General features: G+C 40.4%; 1 protein-coding gene across 40 annotated transcripts in view; it reads left to right on the forward strand.

Moving 5' to 3' along the window:
* The window catches only part of Rims2 (regulating synaptic membrane exocytosis 2), a 490,233-nt gene that overhangs the window by 78,412 nt on the left and 391,552 nt on the right, over nt 1-20,269 (forward strand). For 23 of the 40 annotated variants that reach the window (XM_052747649.1, XM_052747654.1, XM_052747651.1 and 20 more), the window contains exons 2-3: nt 2,339-2,371; nt 2,778-2,864. The exons of the other annotated variants lie outside the window; for them this stretch is intronic. In XM_052747649.1, coding sequence (XP_052603609.1) covers nt 2,339-2,371; nt 2,778-2,864 — 120 coding nt within the window. The remainder of the gene's footprint in view (nt 1-2,338; nt 2,372-2,777; nt 2,865-20,269) is intronic. 40 annotated transcript variants of the gene reach the window in all.

Raw genomic sequence — 20,269 nt, forward strand, 5'->3', positions numbered from 1 at the left:
ACTGCCTACCGTGTGTGTGTGTGACTGTAGTAGTGTGACTGCCTACCGTGTGTGTGTGTGGCTGTAGTAGTGTGACTGCCTACCGTGTGTGTGTGTGACTGTAGTAGTGTGACTGCCTACCGTGTGTGTGTGTGACTGTAGTAGTGTGACTGCCTACCGTGTGTGTGTGTGACTGTAGTAGTGTGACTGCCTACCGTGTGTGTGACTGTAGTAGTGTGACTGCCTACCGTGTGTGTGACTGTAGTAGTGTGACTGCCTACCGTGTGTGTGTGTGACTGTAGTAGTGTGACTGCCTACCGTGTGTGTGACTGTAGTAGTGAGACTGTGTCCCGTGTGTGTGTGTGACTGTAGTAGTGTGACTGTGTACCGTGTGTGTGTGTGACTGTAGTAGTGTGACTGCCTACCGTGTGTGTGTGTGTGACTGTAGTAGTGTGACTGCCTACCGTGTGTGTGTGTGACTGTAGTAGTGTGACTGTGTACCGTGTGTGTGTGTGGCTGTAGTAGTGTGACTGCCTACCGTGTGTGTGTGTGTGACTGTAGTAGTGTGACTGCCTACCGTGTGTGTGTGTGACTGTAGTAGTGTGACTGTCTACCGTGTGTGTGTGTGACTGTAGTGGTGTGACTGTGTACCGTGTGTGTGTGTGTGACTGTAGTAGTGTGACTGTGTACCGTGTGTGTGACTGTAGTAGTGTGACTGTGTACCGTGTGTGTGTGTGACTGTAGTAGTGTGACTGCCTACCGTGTGTGTGTGTGGTTGTAGTAGTGTGACTGCCTACCGTGTGTGTGTGACTGTAGTAGTGTGACTGCCTACCGTGTGTGTGTGTGGTTGTAGTAGTGTGACTGCCTACCGTGTGTGTGTGACTGTAGTAGTGTGACTGCCTACCGTGTGTGTGACTGTAGTAGTGTGACTGTGTACCGTGTGTGTGACTGTAGTAGTGTGACTGCCTACCGTGTGTGTGACTGTAGTAGTGTGACTGTGTACCGTGTGTGTGACTGTAGTAGTGTGACTGCCTACCGTGTGTGTGTGTGACTGTAGTAGTGTGACTGCCTACCGTGTGTGTGTGTGGCTTTAGTAGTGTGACTGCCTACCGTGTGTGTGGCTGTAGTAGTGTGACTGCGTACCGTGTGTGTGTGTGGCTGTAGTAGTGTGACTGTGTACCGTGTGTGTGTGTGACTGTAGTAGTGTGACTGCCTACCGTGTGTGTGTGTGACTGTAGTAGTGTGACTGTGTACCGTGTGTGTGTGTGACTGTAGTAGTGTGACTGTGTACCGTGTGTGTGTGTGACTGTAGTAGTGTGACTGTGTACCGTGTGTGTGTGTGACTGTAGTAGTGTGACTGTGTACCGTGTGTGTGTGTGGCTGTAGTAGTGTGACTGCCTACCGTGTGTGTGTGTGGCTGTAGTAGTGTGACTGTGTACCGTGTGTGTGACTGTAGTAGTGTGACTGTGTACCGTGTGTGTGTGTGACTGTAGTAGTGTGACTGTGTACCGTGTGTGTGTGTGACTGTAGTAGTGTGACTGCCTACCGTGTGTGTGTGTGACTGTAGTAGTGTGACTGTGTACCGTGTGTGTGTGTGACTGTAGTAGTGTGACTGTGTACCGTGTGTGTGTGTGACTGTAGTAGTGTGACTGTGTACCGTGTGTGTGTGACTGTAGTAGTGTGACTGCCTACCGTGTGTGTGTGTGACTGTAGTAGTGTGACTGCCTACCGTGTGTGTGTGTGACTGTAGTAGTGTGACTGTGTACCGTGTGTGTGTGTGTGACTGTAGTAGTGTGACTGTGTACCGTGTGTGACTGTAGTAGTGTGACTGTGTACCGTGTGTGTGTGTGACTGTAATAGTGTGACTGTGTACCGTGTGTGTGACTGTAGTAGTGTGACTGCCTACCGTGTGTGTTTGTGACTGTAGTAGTGTGACTGCCTACCGTGTGTGTGTGTGACTGTAGTAGTGTGACTGCCTACCGTGTTGTGACTGTAGTAGTGTGACTGCCTACCGTGTGTGTGTGTGACTGTAGTAGTGTGACTGCCTACCGTGTGTGTGACTGTAGTAGTGTGACTGCCTACCGTGTGTGTGTGTGACTGTAGTAGTGTGACTGCCTACCGTGTGTGGCCCGTGTTCATGCCCCAGCACTAGAAGCAAAACAGAAACCAAATGAGCCGACTTGTGTCTTTCTCCCTCTTGTATACAACTGAGTGAATGTTCAATTCTGGTTTTTGGTGTAGCACTAAATTTTTCCGTGTGATAATCCCAATTTTCACGTCTGTTATATCTGACCACAAATATATAGGTAGAAATTGCTGCTTAGTACGGTGCACTCAGTTGTGCAAACTTATTTTTTAGGATCAAAGAAGAGCCCAAACCGCAGCCGACACAGTAAGTACCGTGTTCCGAGTGCAGCAGCCTGGACCGCTGCCCCTCCGCTTGCTGCACCTCTGATGGTATTAGCCTCCACTAATACTGGATAGCTGCAGCTGGCGTGTCTTCCGCTTTCTGACTCTTGGGCTTGTTAGACAGCTGCTGCAGCTTCTTACTTCATCCACATAGTGACTGGGTATAGTTTTCTGCTGCCTGCTTGTGGACTAGTTAAGTGTTCAAACTTAATTTCCCTACTTCCTGATTGCCTGGTGATAATCGGAGCTCACATTTCCATTGGCTGTAGCTTTTATGCCTTTCTGTGTGTGTGTTTTGCTTTTTTTAAAAATTATTTTGGGTAGAAAACATTGAATCTACATTGTTATTCTTTTGGTTTTTCAGTCACATTATTTGCTTATTTAAACAGGTGGTTTCCCTTTAGTGGGATCACTGAACTGGTAAATAACGTTCTTCAGCCCCAGCAAAAACAACAAAATGAAAAGGAGCCCCAGACGTAAGTAAGCTGGTCTATATAGACTAGATATTATCTGTGATACATAATACACTGAAGAGTATAAATTTAAGTTCTTCCCTTGGGATGTGTGCCCTCAGAGAGGAAAACTGTTCAGTAGTTCTGCCATTAGCTATTCCATGGAAATCTAAAAAGAAAACAAGGGCAGCTTAGAGGCTAATGGAACAGAATAGGTAATTCCCTCGTTTAATATGAATATGTAAGCCACATTTTCCTAGAAAAAATATATTTCTCTAATAATGTAGAATATTCTAGAGTATCTCTAAACAAAAATACTAGAAGACAGTAAGAGGTATTAGCTCCTAAATTTGTTATTTGGTCAAATAGTTTTGGATAAGTTTTTTTAAATGGTTAAGCAGATTTGTTTATTGTAATAATTCTGAGAACCTAAGTATGATTAGATCATAATATTTTTAACTAAACTTACTTGAACACTAAATCCTGTTTTCACTGAATACGTTATTAGACTATAAAACATAATTTGGGAATACAGTAGTATATTCTAACAATGACTTGAAACATTAAAAACATATAGATTCCATTTCTTTTAGTTGTTAAAAACATTTTAAAGAAGTTGTTTGCAGGTTATACCTATTATTAATTGCATAACAGAAAAGTGGACAAGTCACTTGAGCTTACAGCCTATTGATCCAAATTTATTACGAGATCTTAACTACCTGCAGGGGAGTCTAAAATGTCTAACCATGTATGCAGGAAGAGAGGAAAACTCTAAATAATGAGCAATAGAAATATCTACTATAATTAGTTCACATTTGATTTTCATTTATTTCTGATGGAAATTTTCCAAATGAATAGCTCTTGCAGTAAGAATAACTCTAATATTAGTTCCTATTTCAGTACTTTTCTTCAAAAATTCTGTAATGGCTTGGATTGACCAAATGTTAGGGTAAATATCGTAATGGAGATTCAAACCTAGATGTGTATTCAGAAAGGACATTGCTGTCTCTAGTGACTTCAGGAAACCAGTCCTCTTTCATGTTGGATAGAGGCTGTTTGCCTTATCTTTTTCATTTGTTTTATTCAAGAGCCGTTGACTGTGTTTTTTCTAAAGATTATATGCTTGGGGGATTTCAAAGATTCTCCTGTTTCACGTCTTCTGACAGTGATTTTCGGTAGTGCAGGAAAAATGGATTGTCTTTCTAGCTATCAAATATGAATCCAAGGATCAATATTAAGCTTTTATCAAAGGGCTAATTGTTAAACAACCCCTCCCTCTCCTATCTCTCCTTTCTCCTCCCCCCTCTCTTCCTCTCTTCCTCTCTCCTCCCCCCTCCTCTTCTTCTCTCCCCCACCTCTACTCTCCCTCCCTGCCCCCTCATTTTCTCTCCCTTCTTCTTCTCTTTTTTCCCTCTCTTCTCTTTAACCTCCTCCTTTCATTTCTCTTCCGGAAGACTAGATCTTTTGATTCCAGGTCCGAGAGTTCCTTACCACTTACATCTATTGTAGATTAGACAGTAGTGGTTTTGCTTGTTTACGTAATATGTAACATAGCAGAATCTAGGATCAGAGATGAACACTTAAAATAAATGAGCAACCTGTTACTAATTCAGAAGAGATATGGTCCTTCAAAGTGTTGATCATATTGTTTTGAAGGCTAATGCCAGAGTAAATGGAACACTTTGAAAATAGTGTAATTTTTGTCTGAGTGTGGTGGCGCACATCTTTTAAGTAGTCAAAGGGCAGAGGCAGACAGGTCTCTGGGAGTTAGAGGCTAGCCTGGTCTACATGGCAAGTTCCAGGAAGCCAGAGCTGCATAATAGAGGCCCTATCTCAAGAAAATAATGTTAATTTTACATTTCCTTTACTATTTCTATTTTTCTCTGAAGATTGATGCTACTGTTGGTAAAAGATCTTTCTTTATAGACTCACTTGCTGGTGCTTGACTGGTCACGGTCAAAGCAGTTGATAATGTAGTTGTGAGCTGGTCCAAGCACGTGCTGCACAGGTGCAACATGGTTTTCCTTCTGAATAATCTGAAATTGACTGCACTTATTGTGTACTTTCGAACCATCTGCAATTCTTTGTGGCTCCACACAGGAATAAATAAAACAGTAGGAACGGAAACTAATATGTTGTATTTGTCTCATGGTGCGTACCTGTAATTTCAGCACTGCAGTGTATGACGTAGCACAGATCATAGCAAGATCTCTCAAAAGAAAGTATGAAAGTGCTACTTGCTGTATTTATGCAAAGAATGCATTTAGTGAGAGATGCAAAAATTGAAGATATGCAGCGCATTGACTTGTTCTGTAGTGACTGTATCTGGAATGAGCATCGAGGCCGAAGGGCTGACTGTTCCCAGCCCTCATGATCCTTTCCAGGAACAGTGCCTCCATCCTTGAGGTGAGGGTAGCATGTGTCCTGACCGCCACAATCCACTGTGTTCTACCGTGCATCATTGTTTCTGTCTGTTCTTGTATAGGCTATACGTTTTCCACAAGGTATTTGTGAGATATATCAGTATGATTTGAAGTAGCTGTACTGTAGCTAGAGTTTTCCTGCCTGGCCCACAGTCAGGACAAATCTCTGACACCCGCCAGTCCCACAGCCATTCAGACCCAACCAAATAAACACAGAGACTTATATTGGTTACAAACTGTATGGCCGTGGCAGGCTTCTTGCTAACTGTTCTTACAGCCTAAATTAATCCATTTCTACTAATCTATACCTTGACACGAGGCTTGTGGCTTACTGGTACTTTACATCTTCCTTGTCCTGATGGCGGCTGGCAGTGTCTCCCCCACCCAGCTTCCTGTTCTCTCAATTCTCCTCTCTGTTAGTCCCGCCTATACTTCCTGCCTGGCCACTGACCAATCAGTGATTTATTCATTGACCAATCAGCAACACATTTGACATACAGACCATCCCACAGCACTTCTCCTTTTCTTTTCTTAAAAAGGAAGGTTTTAACCTTTACACATCTCCAAAGTCAGCTTGGTATATTTGGGAATTTGGGCATAGCTTCTCTTACTACTTCCTGCTGGAGGGGGGCGCTGTATCTTCTGGGGAAACAAAGAAAATTTTAGGATCATGGAGTAGTCCGTGAGGCTGTATCGTCTGAGCCAGTTGCCTTGAAACCATTCCGGATGTTGGGTCATTTGGGCCATGGTGTCATCGGAGACCTTTCAGGGGATCTTGGCTGGTCAAACCTGATGTATCTTAATCTGGAACAAATCCATAGCCTCTGGCTTTCTGTGGAAACAAAAGCAGAGCCTCCTTTCCAAAGCAACATATCCTTATATCCAAATTTTGAAGTCAAGATATCTTTAAAATATGCATATTGGTTTAACTCAGTTTCCTTTACAATCAAATATCTCTCTGCAGTTAAGAATCCCAAAGATGCCGGGCGGTGGTGGCGCACGCCTTTAATCGGGAGGCAGAGCCAGGCGGATCTCTGTGAGTTCGAGGCCAGCCTGGGCTACCAAGTGAGTCCCAGGAAAGGCGCAAAGCTACACAGAGAAACCCTGTCTCGAAAAAACCAAAAAAAAAAAAAAAAAAAAAAGAATCCCAAAGACAACACAATCCAGATTCTCTGTGTAATATTCATCTTTACGTGGCTTATTTTTTATATTAATTTTACTGTCTCTTTAAAGACTTTATTTTTTAAAACTATGTATTTGTTTATATAACTGTATATATCACCTTTTTTGTCTCTTTTAAGCCTATGTATATTTTATACATATTGTAAACTATTACATCTGAATCTGTCTTATTGTGAATCTCTTGCTTTAAACTGCAGCAGCTGTGGCTGCTGGCTCCACCCACCTCAGCTTCCCAACATGGCGGTATTTTACCGCCAGCTCTGGGAGCTATCGTGGGTCTATGCTTTTATCCAAGCAGTGTGTAGCCCAGAAACCTTTTTTTTTTGTTTTGTTTTGTTTTGTGCTAGCAAAGTCTAAATCCACCATGCAGCTTAACGTGCCACTTGCAGAGGCCTCATTCCTGCCATACTGCAGGTTGAGCATGCACGCTAGGAACCCGCCAGTAGCTCAAACCGGCAGCTGCCGCTCATTTGAGAGAGACAATTAGGAAGCTGTTTTTAGCTCTGTTTTAGAATCTTTTTTCTCAGTTTTTAGGTGGAAACTCTTGCCAACACGTTGGGCGCCATTTGTAGCTAGAGTTTTCCTGCCTGGCCCACAGTCAGGACAAATCTCTGACACCCGCCAGTCCCACAGCCATTCAGACCCAACCAAATAAACACAGAGACTTATATTGGTTACAAACTGTATGGCCGTGGCAGGCTTCTTGCTAACTGTTCTTACAGCTTAAATTAATCCATTTCTACTAATCTATACCTTGACACGTGGCTTGTGGCTTACTGGTACTTTACATGCTGTTTCTCATCATGGCGGCTGGCAGTGTCTCCCCCACCCAGCTTCCTGTTCTCTCAATTCTCCTCTCTGTTAGTCCCGCCTATACTTCCTGCCTGGCCACTGACCAATCAGTGATTTATTCATTGACCAATCAGCAACACATTTGACATACAGACCATTCCACAGCACTGTACATCATTTATTTGCTTTGCTGTGTAGTACTTTGATATCTTAGTAGGTTTCACTTTATTTCCCTATTTAGTCTAAACTATTTTGTCTTAATTTCTAGGGGTTTTTTTTGGCTATTAGTAGTGCTGCTTTATACATCCTGATGACATTATTTTTTCCAGTTACCCTGGAGGATAATTTTATAGTTATTTGTAAAAGTAAATACTTTAGCTAATTAAAGATACTTTAGGGTGTTTATCTCCATTTTGTCACTGGTTTATCTGATAATGCTCCATGTGCCATTCACTGAGCATGCCTGAACACTTGATTATTTAGGACTCAGCATCTGGCCTAGGAGAGAGAAGGAAAGGCTGCAAAGAAGCTTGCAGAGGAGTGATAGGATTTATGCCGTATCACGTCCCTGCACTGTGTGAAGTAACTCAAGCTTCATAGTCTGTCTCTGCTCTAGAGACAGTGGGACCTGGCAGAATGGAGCCGATACATGAGGTGGACCAGAGTCTCATGCAATGGCCAGCTTTATTCAGAGCGTCAGAGAGTTGGTGCTCTGAGGGTGAAGAGGAGTCACGTGAGTCTAATCACACGGACAAGCCACATGTGGCAAAAACATGTTTTTCCATAGAGACATATAAACAAATAGCAGTAGCCAGTTGTAATGGATAATCTGAAGTAAACTCACTCCTATTGGCTATACTTGAGGGACACGAAACCGCATTCCAAGAACGATTCTGTGCTTTGAAGAAACTGAGGTCACTAGTTTGTCTTGTCTACTTTTCTTGGAGTTTTCTCACAAGCACTCAGAATTCTCCTCACATGACTCCATTCTTAGACTGTGTTCTGATAATAGTTAATTATGTTGACCATGATTCACTATGACTTAAGTCATACCAATTTTTAGAAATGCAAACAATGTCATCAGAGTTTTATTTATTGTTAAATGCTTGATATTTTATCTAGGTGGCAGGGCATAAAAGCATTTTACTCCTTAATACCTCCTTTTTTCTTTACATTCTTTTTTTAAAGAAGCATTTTCCAGTTGAAGGTAGAGTGTCTGTGCCCACAGTGGCCTCAGAATGAGTTCTCTGTCCATCTCCTTCTAAGATGCAAAGTTGAGTTTGTTAAGTAATAGTCTTAGGAAGAAAGTTTCGGAGAAGCTATGAACACACTTTCCCTATTAGTCAAGAAGGATTATGTATATATTGAAGACAGATTGTGCCCTCATTATAATCACAAGCTGAAAGTATTTTTTACTTATTTTTAATCCCAGCCTCTAATTTTGTGAATAGGATAAATGCTCCAGAAACTTTCTATCTAATGATTATATGCACATTGTTATGAGCTTGACTTTAATGACTTCAGTTTAATTACTTTTCAGATGTTATGGTAACATAATAAATTGAGAAGCAGCTGGGTATATTGATTCACTCCTATAATTGGGAGGCTGAGGCAAGAGAATCCCAAGTTTGAAGGTAGCCTGGATTTTCTAGCAAAGTCTTATCTGAAAAAACAAAAAACAAAACTGGAGAAGCAAGGTCTTTATATTAATGAGATGTATTTAAGAGAAAAGAGGATCAGAGAGTTTGCTGTGAGGTTGTGTCTCCTAGTAGTGTCCCAACGTCACCAATAAAGTCTCACCACATGACAGCCCAAATGTGAGCTGAATAAGGATACCACAGTTGGACATGTCAAAGTGGATGGGAAAAAGCCCATGAGGCCTCAACCCTACCCAAAGAACTACAGGCAACTGAGGACAGCTGGGAGTGGGAGAGGTGGTCCTCCGCAGGGAGGAGCACAGCAATTGGTCATCCAGTGCCAAACAGGCAGCCCATGAAACATACATACAAGTAACATATGGGCTGAACATGTTACATGTGGACTATATATGTATACACGTGTACATACATATGTGTATGAAATAACATCTAGTGGAAAAAGTGGCCATGAACTCGAAGGCAGGGAAGGGTATATGGGAGATTTGGAGGGAGGAAGGAAGGGACAAATGTAATTATAATATCATAAAAAGAAAAAAGCATAGTGTTAGTAGAGAATGTTAGGCGACTTGATATGAATATTTTTCACTGTTTTAAAAATTGTTTTTTAATTTGAGAATTTCATACAATATATTTTGATCATATTCTTTCCCCTCCTCTAACTCCTCCCAGATTCTCTCTCCAAACCAGCTTCATGTTTTTTTGTCTTTCTTTATTTCTTTTCTTTCTTTCTTTTCTTTTTTTCTTTTTTTTTTTTGGTTTTTCGAGACAGGGTTTCTCTGTGTAGCTTTGTGCCTTTCCTGGAACTCACTTGGTAGTCCAGGCTGGCCTCGAACTCACAGAGATCCGCCTGCCTCTACCTGCCGAGTGCTGGGATTAAAGGCTTGCGCCACCACTGCCCAGCTTTTTGTCTTTCTTAAGGAAAACAAACAAACACAGAAACAAAATGACAAAGACCAAAAAGCACAAAATGTCATGGAATTCATTTTGTGATCATCATCTACTCCTGGGCATTGAGCCAGTACTGGAGTTTGGTTGATCTACTCAGTATCATTCCATTGAAAAAAACAATTTTCCCTCTTCCAGCAGCTACAGTTGCAAATAGCTTCTTTACTAGAGATGGGACTTTGTGCCCACTTCCCTTTTCTTTGCTGGCCTTTTGTCTGACTTGAATTTACATAGTTCTTGTACATGCTGTTACTGTCTCTGTGAATTTATGTGTGCATCAGCCCTATTGTGTCTTAAAAATACTTTTTTTCTTGATGTTGTCCACTGCCTCTGGCTCTTGAAATTTTTGGGTTCCTTATTCTGCATAGATCTTAGAGCCTTGAAGGGAGGGATATGATAAAGACATCCCATTTAGGGCTAATTGTTCCAAAGTTTCTCACTCTCTTCTCATTGTCTAGTTGTGGGTCTCTGTGTTAATTACCCTCTAAAGCAAGAAGAAGCTTCTCTGATAAGGTTCATAATAATGGTAGGTTTTCCCTGGATGTAGTCATATGTTTCTCCTGTTCCATCTGGCACCAAAGTCCCACAGCCACTTATAAAATAATCATTCAGAGACTTAATATTAATTATCAATTGTGTGGCAGGCTTCTCGCTGGCTAGCTCTTACAGCTTGACCCATTTCTGTTTATCTGTAAGTTGCCATGTGGCTGTGGCTTACTGGTATTTTCACCTCTCCTGGAGGTTTAAGATTTAACATTTGAATGACTGTTCAATTTCTTCTACCTTGTCTTTAAGACCTGAAGTTCTGTCTTTCATTCAGTCTGTTGGTGAGACTTTTCCTTTGGACTTGTAAAATGATTTCCTGGGTCTTTCAGTTTTGGTTTTATTTCAGTTTGGCTTTTTTGTGGTGATTCTGTTTCTCTGTTAAATTCTATTTTCATATATGAACTGTTTTCATTGTCATTCTGCTGTGTGTGTTTTCAAGGTCTTCATTCAGTCATTTATTCTTATCCTCTCTTTAAGGTCCTTGAACATAATCATAATTGGTATTTTGAAAGCTTTGTCTTGTGCTTCTGTTGGGTTTATCTAAATTGTTTTATTACCAATAATGACTCGAGTGTCAGATGTTGGAGTGAAAACCTGATAGATAAAAGAAACAGCGAAGGAGTGACTAGTTGATCTTCTCCCCACACTTCCCAGATCTAAAAGGACCTTGAATCTTTCTAAGCCTCTCCCCACTCTTTCCTGTGCTTCTCTGTTGTGTCCTGGGTCCTCCAAAGTCTGTTTCTATGGTCAATTCTTGTCAAGTAGTTGCTGGCTCTGCCCCCCCCCCCCCCCCCATCCAAGTTTAACTTTAATTAACACAGTTTCAGAGTGTCACTGTGTGATCAAATATCCCAAAACATGCTTTAGCTAAATTGCTTTTCTCAGAAAATCTTATAATAGGAGTAGTGGCTTCTGGAGGAGAAATATTATCTTGGTTGTTGGTGTTTGTGATTTTGGGATGGGATCTGGATGTCTGAAGTTAATGATGTTTTTGGTGTTATCTGGTGTAGATATCTGGTCGTGCCTTTGTTTGGTGGGTGTTTGGGTCTTTTTGTTCTTTCTCCCATCTTTCAGTTTGTGTAGGGCAGCTGAATGATGCTTGGTTTTCAGTGTTGGGGATATGGTGGGTTTCAGGGTTTAGACTTTGTTTCTAGATTGGTGTAGTAGATAGGGTGGCTGATGTTGTAGTTGGAACTCTGGGTTCTGACTTTAATCAGTCCCATTTAGGGTGCAGGGGGAGGGCTGGGTGGTAGGCTAGCAGATGGGATAAGAGGACTGACCTTGGGATTTTTTTTTTTGTATTCTCTCATATATTGCATCCTGACCTCAGTTTCCCCTCTCCACAGCCTCCCTCCCCATCTACTCTGCCTCCATTTCCCTTCAGGAAAGGGCGGGCCTCCCAGGGATATCAACCAAACATGGCATATCAAGTTGCACTAAGACTAGGCATCTCCCCTGTCCTCTAGTATTAAGGATACAATCCAGTAGGAGGAAAGGGTCCCAAAAAAACCTGGCAAAAGAGTCAGAGACAGCCCCTGCTCTTACTGTTAGGAGTCCCGTAAGAAGACCAAGCTGCACAACCATGACATATATGCAGAGGGCTTAGGTCAGACCCATGCAGGCTCCTTGGTTGTCCTTTCGGTCTGTGTGAGTCCCGGTGAGCCCAGGTTCATTGATTCTTGGGTTTTCTTGTGGCGTCCTTGACCCCTCTGGCTCCTACAATCCTTACCCCTCTTCTGTAGGATTCTCTGAGCTCTGCCTTATGTTTGGCTGTGGGTCTCTACATTGGTTTCTGTCAGTTGATAGATGAAGCCTCTTTGATGGCGATTGTTTTAGGCTCCTGTCTATGAGTATAGCAGAATATCACTAGGAATCATTTCATCGTCTTTTATTTTTTTTGGCTGGTAATGTTTGGTTCTACTCTAGGTCTCTGGGCTATCCAACCTCTGGTTCCTGGTCCTCCAGGCAGTGTCAGCAGTGGGTTTCCTCTCATGGCATGAGTTTCAAGCTGGACCAGTCATTGGCCACTCCCACAGTTTCTGTGCCACCTTTACCCTAGCATATCTTGCAGGAAGGACAAATGTAGATGGAACATTTTGTGGCCGAGTTGGGGTCCCAATCCCTCCACCAGAAGTCTTGCCTGGTTACAGGAGATGGCCAGTTCAGGCTCTGTGTCTCCTGTTACTAGGAGTCTTAGCTTGTAGATTCCTAGGAGTTTACATTACACTAGGTTTCTAGCTCACCCCTGAGATGCCCCCAATTCCAGTTGTCTCTCCCAGTACTCTCTCCTTCCATCCTCCCCGCACCCAATCCCTACTGTTCATGGGACTCTCTTAAGTATGGTTCTGTTTTGCTCCATATGGCCCAGGCCTTGAGACTCAGTGGTTGGGAAGATGCTGAAAGAGGGAAAGGAGTGTGATGGGGAAACTGGCTCTGGGAATTCCTACCCGAGGTTCTCAGTGTAGCGCTGAGCCTCTACTCCAGTCAGTCCCAGACTGGTGCAGTGCAAAGGTGCATGGTAGGCATGTAAGCTGGGGACCGGAAGTTAAATAGAGGTTGGGGTTGGGCTTCCTGTGGTCGCTGTCTTGGACCCAGTCTGATCATTGTATTGGTAGCCTAAAGTCAATGGAATATCTGATTCATTTCAGATCATTTTGTAAAATATTTTCATAGTGACTTACTGATTTCTCTAATGGATGTCAAAAATGAGGGTAGATATGTAATAATCTAGGAAATAGTCCTGTGCATGGAATTAGATATTCTAAGTTGCCTTTCTAGAGTCTTCTTTTCTGTGTTTTTATTCTCTCCTGATGTATGTCTTATTAAAAAATGCACATTCTTCCTACAGCCTGAATTTTCATCTGCTTTTATATTTTGCATATGAAAAACTCGAAGTAGAAATTAATTCCTCAGTTGAGACCTAACTCACCTTCTAAGAACAGGATGTTTAAAAACTAAAAAATGTCCCTTTTCTGTGAAGTCATGCTTATACTATTTATAATTAATTTCTGTTTTCTAGAACCAGTTTTTTTTTACATTTATTTTATGGGTGTTTCAATTAATTTTTAGTTTGCTTATATGACTGTCCAATATCCATACATCCATGTGTCTTATTTTACTGTTGACAAGAACTAGGTTATGTTCAAGTTTACATGTTTTGTTCCACCTACCAAAGAGGTTATATACAATGTTACTTATTAATTCAAGCATTCAATAAGTATTTATTGACAAGTTGGCTATGGAACATATATTATTAAGCTAGTCACTGGGGTAAAATTGAGAGCAAAACAAAAATCTTCATGGATTTTTTTTTTTTTCATTACACAAGTAGGGGTAATCAGAAAGTCGTGTAATGAACAAAAAGTGCAGTTGTGATAAATGCAGTATGTTCTGATGCTTTGAAAAGGTCTAATGGAGAGATTTGACCCAATCATTGAAGCTATGAAATACATTCCTAAGGAAGTAATAGTGAAGTGCTGCAGGAACACTGAAGGAGGGGTAGAAGGAAAGTATCATGGTTCTGTTAGTTCTGGGGAATTGTTGGGGAATGTTCTTTTACTTTCCCCATAACTACATATAGAACATGGAAATAATTTGGTTGTTATATTAAAGTCTATAGATGCTATCTTAAAAGAAATAAAATGAACTAGGAAGGAAATAGTTTAAACTGAAATAGAGGTTAGTTCATAGACTTCTGGGTACTTGATTATAAATTAAAGCACAAAATTTTGAGATAAAATATTAGTGGCAAAACTATTGTTATTTTTGAGAATTAGTAATAAATGGAAACCCTAGTGAGTAGGAAGACTCGATGTCCTAAAGATGTCAGTTGTCCTCAAACTAATCTATAATATAATGCAGTGGCAGTGATAAGCTCACTATGATTTTCAAGGAAATGGATAAGAGCATCACAGTGTTTTATGGAAGTAAAATGTTTTACCAATAGTAAAATCTTTTCAACAGAGAAGAGTAAAGAGACCGAACTATTTTTACCTTTTAACTATTTTAACTATTAGATTTCAAAAAAAGTTACAAAGCTGGATGTCTTAGTTATACTTTTCTACTGCTGTGACAAAACACCATGACTGAGGTAGCTCATAAAAGAAAGTGTTTAATTGGGTTTACAGTTTTAGAGGGCTAGAGTCCATGATGGCCAAGCAGAGGCATGATTGCAGGATCACCTGAGAGCTCCATCTTGATCCACAGCAGAAGGTAGAGAATACACTGAAGATTGCAGGAGGCTTTTGAAGTCTTAAATCCCACCCCATGACACAGCTCTTCCAACAAAGTCACACCTCCTAATCCTTCCTAAACAGGCTCATCAACTGGGGACCAAATATTCAAACATGAGCCTGTCGGGGAAGCCACCCACAGTGCTGTATATCAGGGATGTATGGATTTCTTTCCCCTCTTCAAGTCATCTCTATAATTCGGAGTAGGTATTCTAATTTTAGTCTTTATAAATTGATGTAACAAGGAACTCTCAGTTTTTTTTAAATTTTGAACTATAATATACTGCTTGAAGAAAATGGTTACTTTTATTGTTTCTATAACAGTACTAGACAGAAACAACCTAAGGGAGAATGCATTAACTTTGGTTCATGGTTTCAGAAGGTTTAGTCCTTGTTTGCTTGGCCGTATCCATCACTTGGACAGAACATGGCAGTGGGGGGATATGGCAGAGGTTACATACCTCATGGCAGGCAGATGGGTTGGTGTAGGGCTCGGGGAAGAAGAAGAGAGAGGAGGGAAGGAGGAAGGGGTCAGAAAGAAGATACTCGCAATATCCTTTAGGACAGTGGTTCTCAACCTGCCTAGTGCTGTGACCCTTTAATAGTGCTCATATTGTACTGACCCCAACCATAAAATTATTTTCATTGCTACTTCATAACTATAATTTTGCTACGGTTATGAGTTGTAATGTTAGTATCTGATATGCAGGATATCTGATATGCAACCCCCAAAGAGGTTGGATGCACAGGTTGAGAACCACTACTTTAGGATCCTAATGGCCAGCATCCTTCAGCTAGGCCCTACCTCCCAATGTTTTGATAACCTCCACAAGTATTTCCTTAGCTAAGTACCAGACATTCAGTGCAAGATCCTTTTGGGACAAAACTTCATATCTCAATCATAACAAAAATATGTCATCTACAAACTACCTCAAAATAATCCAAAGGCTGGATATCTGTATCCAGAGATTATATGATGAGTCTCAGAAAAGGGAGAAAATAAATTTAATATCAGTCTAGAAATAGGAAAAGGCATGAGTTCACCATCGAAAGTGAAGTGTTTTTTTTTTTTTGTTTTTTTTTTTTTTTTTTTTTTTTTCGGTTTTTCGAGACAGGGTTTCTCTGTGTAGCTTTGTGCCTTTCCTGGATCTCGCTCTGTAGACCAGGCTGGCCTTGAACTCACAAAGATCCGCCTGCCTCTGCCTCCCGAGTGCTGGGATTAAAGGCGTGCGCCACCACCGCCCGGCTGAAAGTGAAGTTTTAAGGAGCACACCTGCCACAGATGCCTTTTAAAGCAATAATGGAAATGATTGGTTTGTGGAGAGCTTAAAAACACATGTATAAATACCAGCAGTAAAACTACGAGGCTGGGAAAGATTTCCAGGAATAGCAGTAAACACAAATTTATAGGATCTGTTAATTCACAGGGAATAACATTTACTTTAGAAAATACTGAATTTGATGACTTCTTTAGTGATGAATATTGATATAGAACATACACAAAACTTTGGATTATTAAGCTTTTATGAAATAATAAAAATTACCAACTCTTCAAAATTTATGCATTATTGTATATAACTTAAATATTAATTTGTAAAGTGCTTTTTAATAGAATATGGTGTCTTTGACTATTGAAATTTGCTAAACTTGTATTGTGCATAAAGTTTTAGTGGAATATATCCTAGCTCATTTATTTGCACATTATTTATGGATGCCTTTATGTCTCAGTGATGAGTTGTGACAAAGAATGTTTGGCCCACATGCCTAAAATATTATGCAGCCCTTTGCAATGTGTGGTGACTTTCTAATCTGCCTTTCTAGAAAGTTATGTATTAAAATTTATCTATGTAAGATCTCTTGGACCTTTCAATGTATTGCAAGTTTGGTTTTGACAGTGTTGTTCTGGAGTAAGAGTAGACACTGCTCCCAGTGAAATACAGTACAGTGTCCATCAATGTAAGTATGGATCTTAATATATGTTAGGCTGATCGCACAAATTGGTAGAAGAGAGACTAACTACTTAATAAACAATGATGGGCAAATAGAATCTCTATATAAAGAACATTGAGATTAAATCTCTGTATCATATCACATATAAAAATAAACTTCAGATCGATTAAAAGCTTAGCTGTGAGAGGTAAAATTATAAGGCTATTTAGAAGAGACTGGAGAATTTATGACTAACACAGGTAAATGCACATGCATGTATCCGTGTGCACACACATGCCTACACACACACACACACCCAGCAGTTAAATCACAGTGGTGAAGGAAGAAATTGGTATATTGACTACTGCAAAATAAGCAATTAGACCACAAACTTGGAGAAGATTTTGCTGTGTTTAAATTTATAAAGGATGCCGGGCGGTGGTGGCGCACGCCTTTAATCCCAGCACTCGGGAGGCAGAGCCAGGCGGATCTCTGTGAGTTCGAGGCCAGCCTGGACTACCAAGTGAGTTCCAGGAAAGGCGCAAAGCTACACAGAGAAACCCTGTCTCGAAAAACCAAAAAAAAAAAAAATTTATAAAGGATAATATGTAAGGTATCTACGATAGTCCTTCAAACCAGGAAGAAAAATATAGAAAGCCATATCCATAGTGTTTGTTAAAAGATCTGAATAAGCAGCTGATATGAGTGGCAGTCCTTTTGAATGAACTTCATCAGAAACTAGAAAAGTGTCTTGTTCTTTGGGTCTCCTGGTTAGTATTTGATACTCTCACTGCTGTGGCCCAGGTATGATTTCAGGTTGGGGAGTCTTTCTTCTGTTAGGCATGATAGCACCCACCTCAGTCTTATCACTTGGGAATCGGAGCAGGAAGTTCTTGAGTTCTAGGCCAGTCTGGGCTACACAGATGGTGGGGCAGATAGGTAGGTAGGTAGGTAAGTAGGCAGGCAGATAGGTAGGTAGGTAGGTAGGCAGATAGGTAGGTAGGTAGGCAGATAGGTAGGTAGGTAGGCAGATAGGTAGGTAGGTACGTAGGTAGGTGCACAGAGAGATACAGGACTAGAGTAGAGAGAGAACTATGAATTGAAGGCAGAGAGAACATGTCACGATGCATTCTGATGTGTGTAAGGACTGAAAGAAAGACAGGATGACTTTAACGGAGACAAGAAATAATGTCAAAACGTCGACTTGTACCTTGTACAGTCGTATGTCACTTCACAGTGGGGTTATGAGAAATGTATGATTAGATGACGTCATCACTCTACAAATATCATATGGTATAATTACACAAACTTACTCTATACCTAGGCTATATTATAATTTGATGGAACTCCCATTATATGTGCAGCTCATCATTGATTGAAGCATCATCATTTGGCACATGACTGTACATTCAAGACTTTGTAGGTCATAATAGTTTTCTTTATAACAAGGGACAACGAGTTAACAATGATCATATTATTTAATTTCACATATTTGTAAATTTTATAAAATCTTTTATATTGTTTTGTGTTTCATATCTTATAACCCAAACAAATATTTTGATGTGGTTCTGGTTTTCTTAAGTTTGCTGAGACTTGTTTTGTAGTTGACCATGTGGATTATCTTGGAGTGTTGTAGTGTATGCTCTTGAGATGAATGTGTATTCTGCTATTTTGGGATAGAAAAATAATTTGTTTTTGTCCCATTATATCTAAAGTACACTTCAAGACCTTCATTTCTATTTTGATTTTTCTGTTTATATGCTCTATAAATTGTGATAGCGAGCTAATGGAGCCTGTCACTCTTTTTTACTGTTTCATTAGTATCTATTACTTGCCTTATGTATTTTGCTGCTTCTGTGTTGGGTGTATACATATTTAGAATTCATATATGTTCTTGATGAATTTATTATAATAGAAGAACTTTCTTTGTATCTTTTTTACAGTTTTTGACATAGTAGTTTATTTTTATCAGATGTAAGGTAACCCTCTTTGCTTTGTGTGTTTCTGCTTGTGTGGAATATCTCCTCAGTCCTACTTTGATCTGTGTGTCCTCAGTGGTGAAGTGGGTCTTATAGGCAGCCTACAGTTGAGTTTTGTTTTTTCCTTGGAAGGAAATCTTTCATTTATTTTGATAAGAGGACATTATCTATTATACACAAGATACTCATTGGTAGATGAGGAGTGGTTATTGTGATAGAATTTTATTCTAGTTGTTTTGTACATTTTCCCCTTTAATTTTCAAGTTGGCATACACAACAACATGTTTTCTTAGGATGTTTTTATTCAGACCTAGTTTTGTCTAATTGCCTTTAGAGTTTTTACTTTGGTTTCTGGCTATTTGATGAGAGGGTGTGAGAGAGAGAGGGGTGGGGTGGAGGAATGAATGAGAATTTGGGGTTTATTTTATAAGGGCTTCTCTGAGGTGTGTTTTGTCTTAGTGTCTTTTTGTTATTTTTGTAAAATTCCTTGTCCTTATCTCTTTAATTGTTTTTTTTTTTTCCTGGAGTTTTATTTCACCCACCACATCGACAGTGAGGTCATTGCTGTTTCTCTGACCTCGCTTATCCTCTGTCAGTTTCATTTTGGACAATTTTTATCAACTCATTTTCTAGCTTACTGTACAGTCTTCTCAGGAAGGAATTCTTCATCTTTGATAGCATAATTTTCCTTCTAGAATTTCCATCCGATTCTTTATTTCATTATTACAATTTTCTGTTCTAATTCCCCATTTCTTCATGAATGATTCCACCTTTTCTATGTATTCTTTATTGTAATCATTTTAAACATTTTAGTTAAGATATAATTGTATCATTCTTTCTTTCTCCCTCCCATTCCTCCTATGCTGCCTCCCATATGTGCTTATTCCCAAATCCATGTCATCTTTGAGTCTAGTTGTTACGTTTCTTGTAGTAGATTATTTATGTGTTGTTTTCATCTCTTGGTGCTGTATCTTTGAATTGTATTTGTACCTGGATGTGGAATACCCTTTCCGACAGGCTGTTGGTGTTGAGAATTGAAACCTCAAAGAAATCACGAATTCAGATAAGTTTGGATTTTGATGTTGCCATCATTGTCTTTAGTGCAGCATTGGCACAAAACTCTTCCAAGCATGTGAGCTGCTTTTGCATTCCCTTTTAATAGATGCTGGAGTGCTGGAAGTTGCCATCCTTACACATACTCCCCACGTGAGGGCTACATAGGTTACTCCCATGCACTGGAGTCTTTGGAAGTAGTCAGCTTCTGATGCTTATTTCTTTATGATTGCATCGCAGGGAAATGGGTGTGCTCTGTGACGGTTCCCTCCTTCCAGTTTCGACAGGTCCTAGTCACCTTGTGAGTTCTTGGTCTCTCTCACCTATGGAAACAAGTATGCCTTGATCTCCAGTTCTGTATCCAGTTTTGGGGCAGGGGTTTCTTCCCATGTCCTAGTGATAAAAGATGTTTTGTTTGTGTTTGGGTATTTCCTGCACTGTGGAGAAAGGATTTCTTCAATCTTATCTGTAGCTATAATGGCTCTTTGCCTTCATCTTAAGTGACAGAGCTTACTTTTCTTGCTTGTGGTTTAAAGAAAGCTTTTACTATTTTAGCAAAATCAGGAAATCATGTCTGTACCTCAGCAGCCACAATTTACCTTTTAATGTCTGCACATATGCACTCTTCCCAAAGCAGGGCTGTGTTTCTTGGCTGTGTTTTCAAGTCTTCCAGAGTACTTGTGGAGGGAG

The sequence above is a fragment of the Peromyscus californicus genome, unplaced genomic scaffold (genome assembly GCF_007827085.1).
Source record: "Peromyscus californicus insignis strain IS unplaced genomic scaffold, ASM782708v3 Scaffold_20__1_contigs__length_68692818, whole genome shotgun sequence".
Lineage (NCBI taxonomy): Eukaryota > Metazoa > Chordata > Mammalia > Rodentia > Cricetidae > Peromyscus > Peromyscus californicus.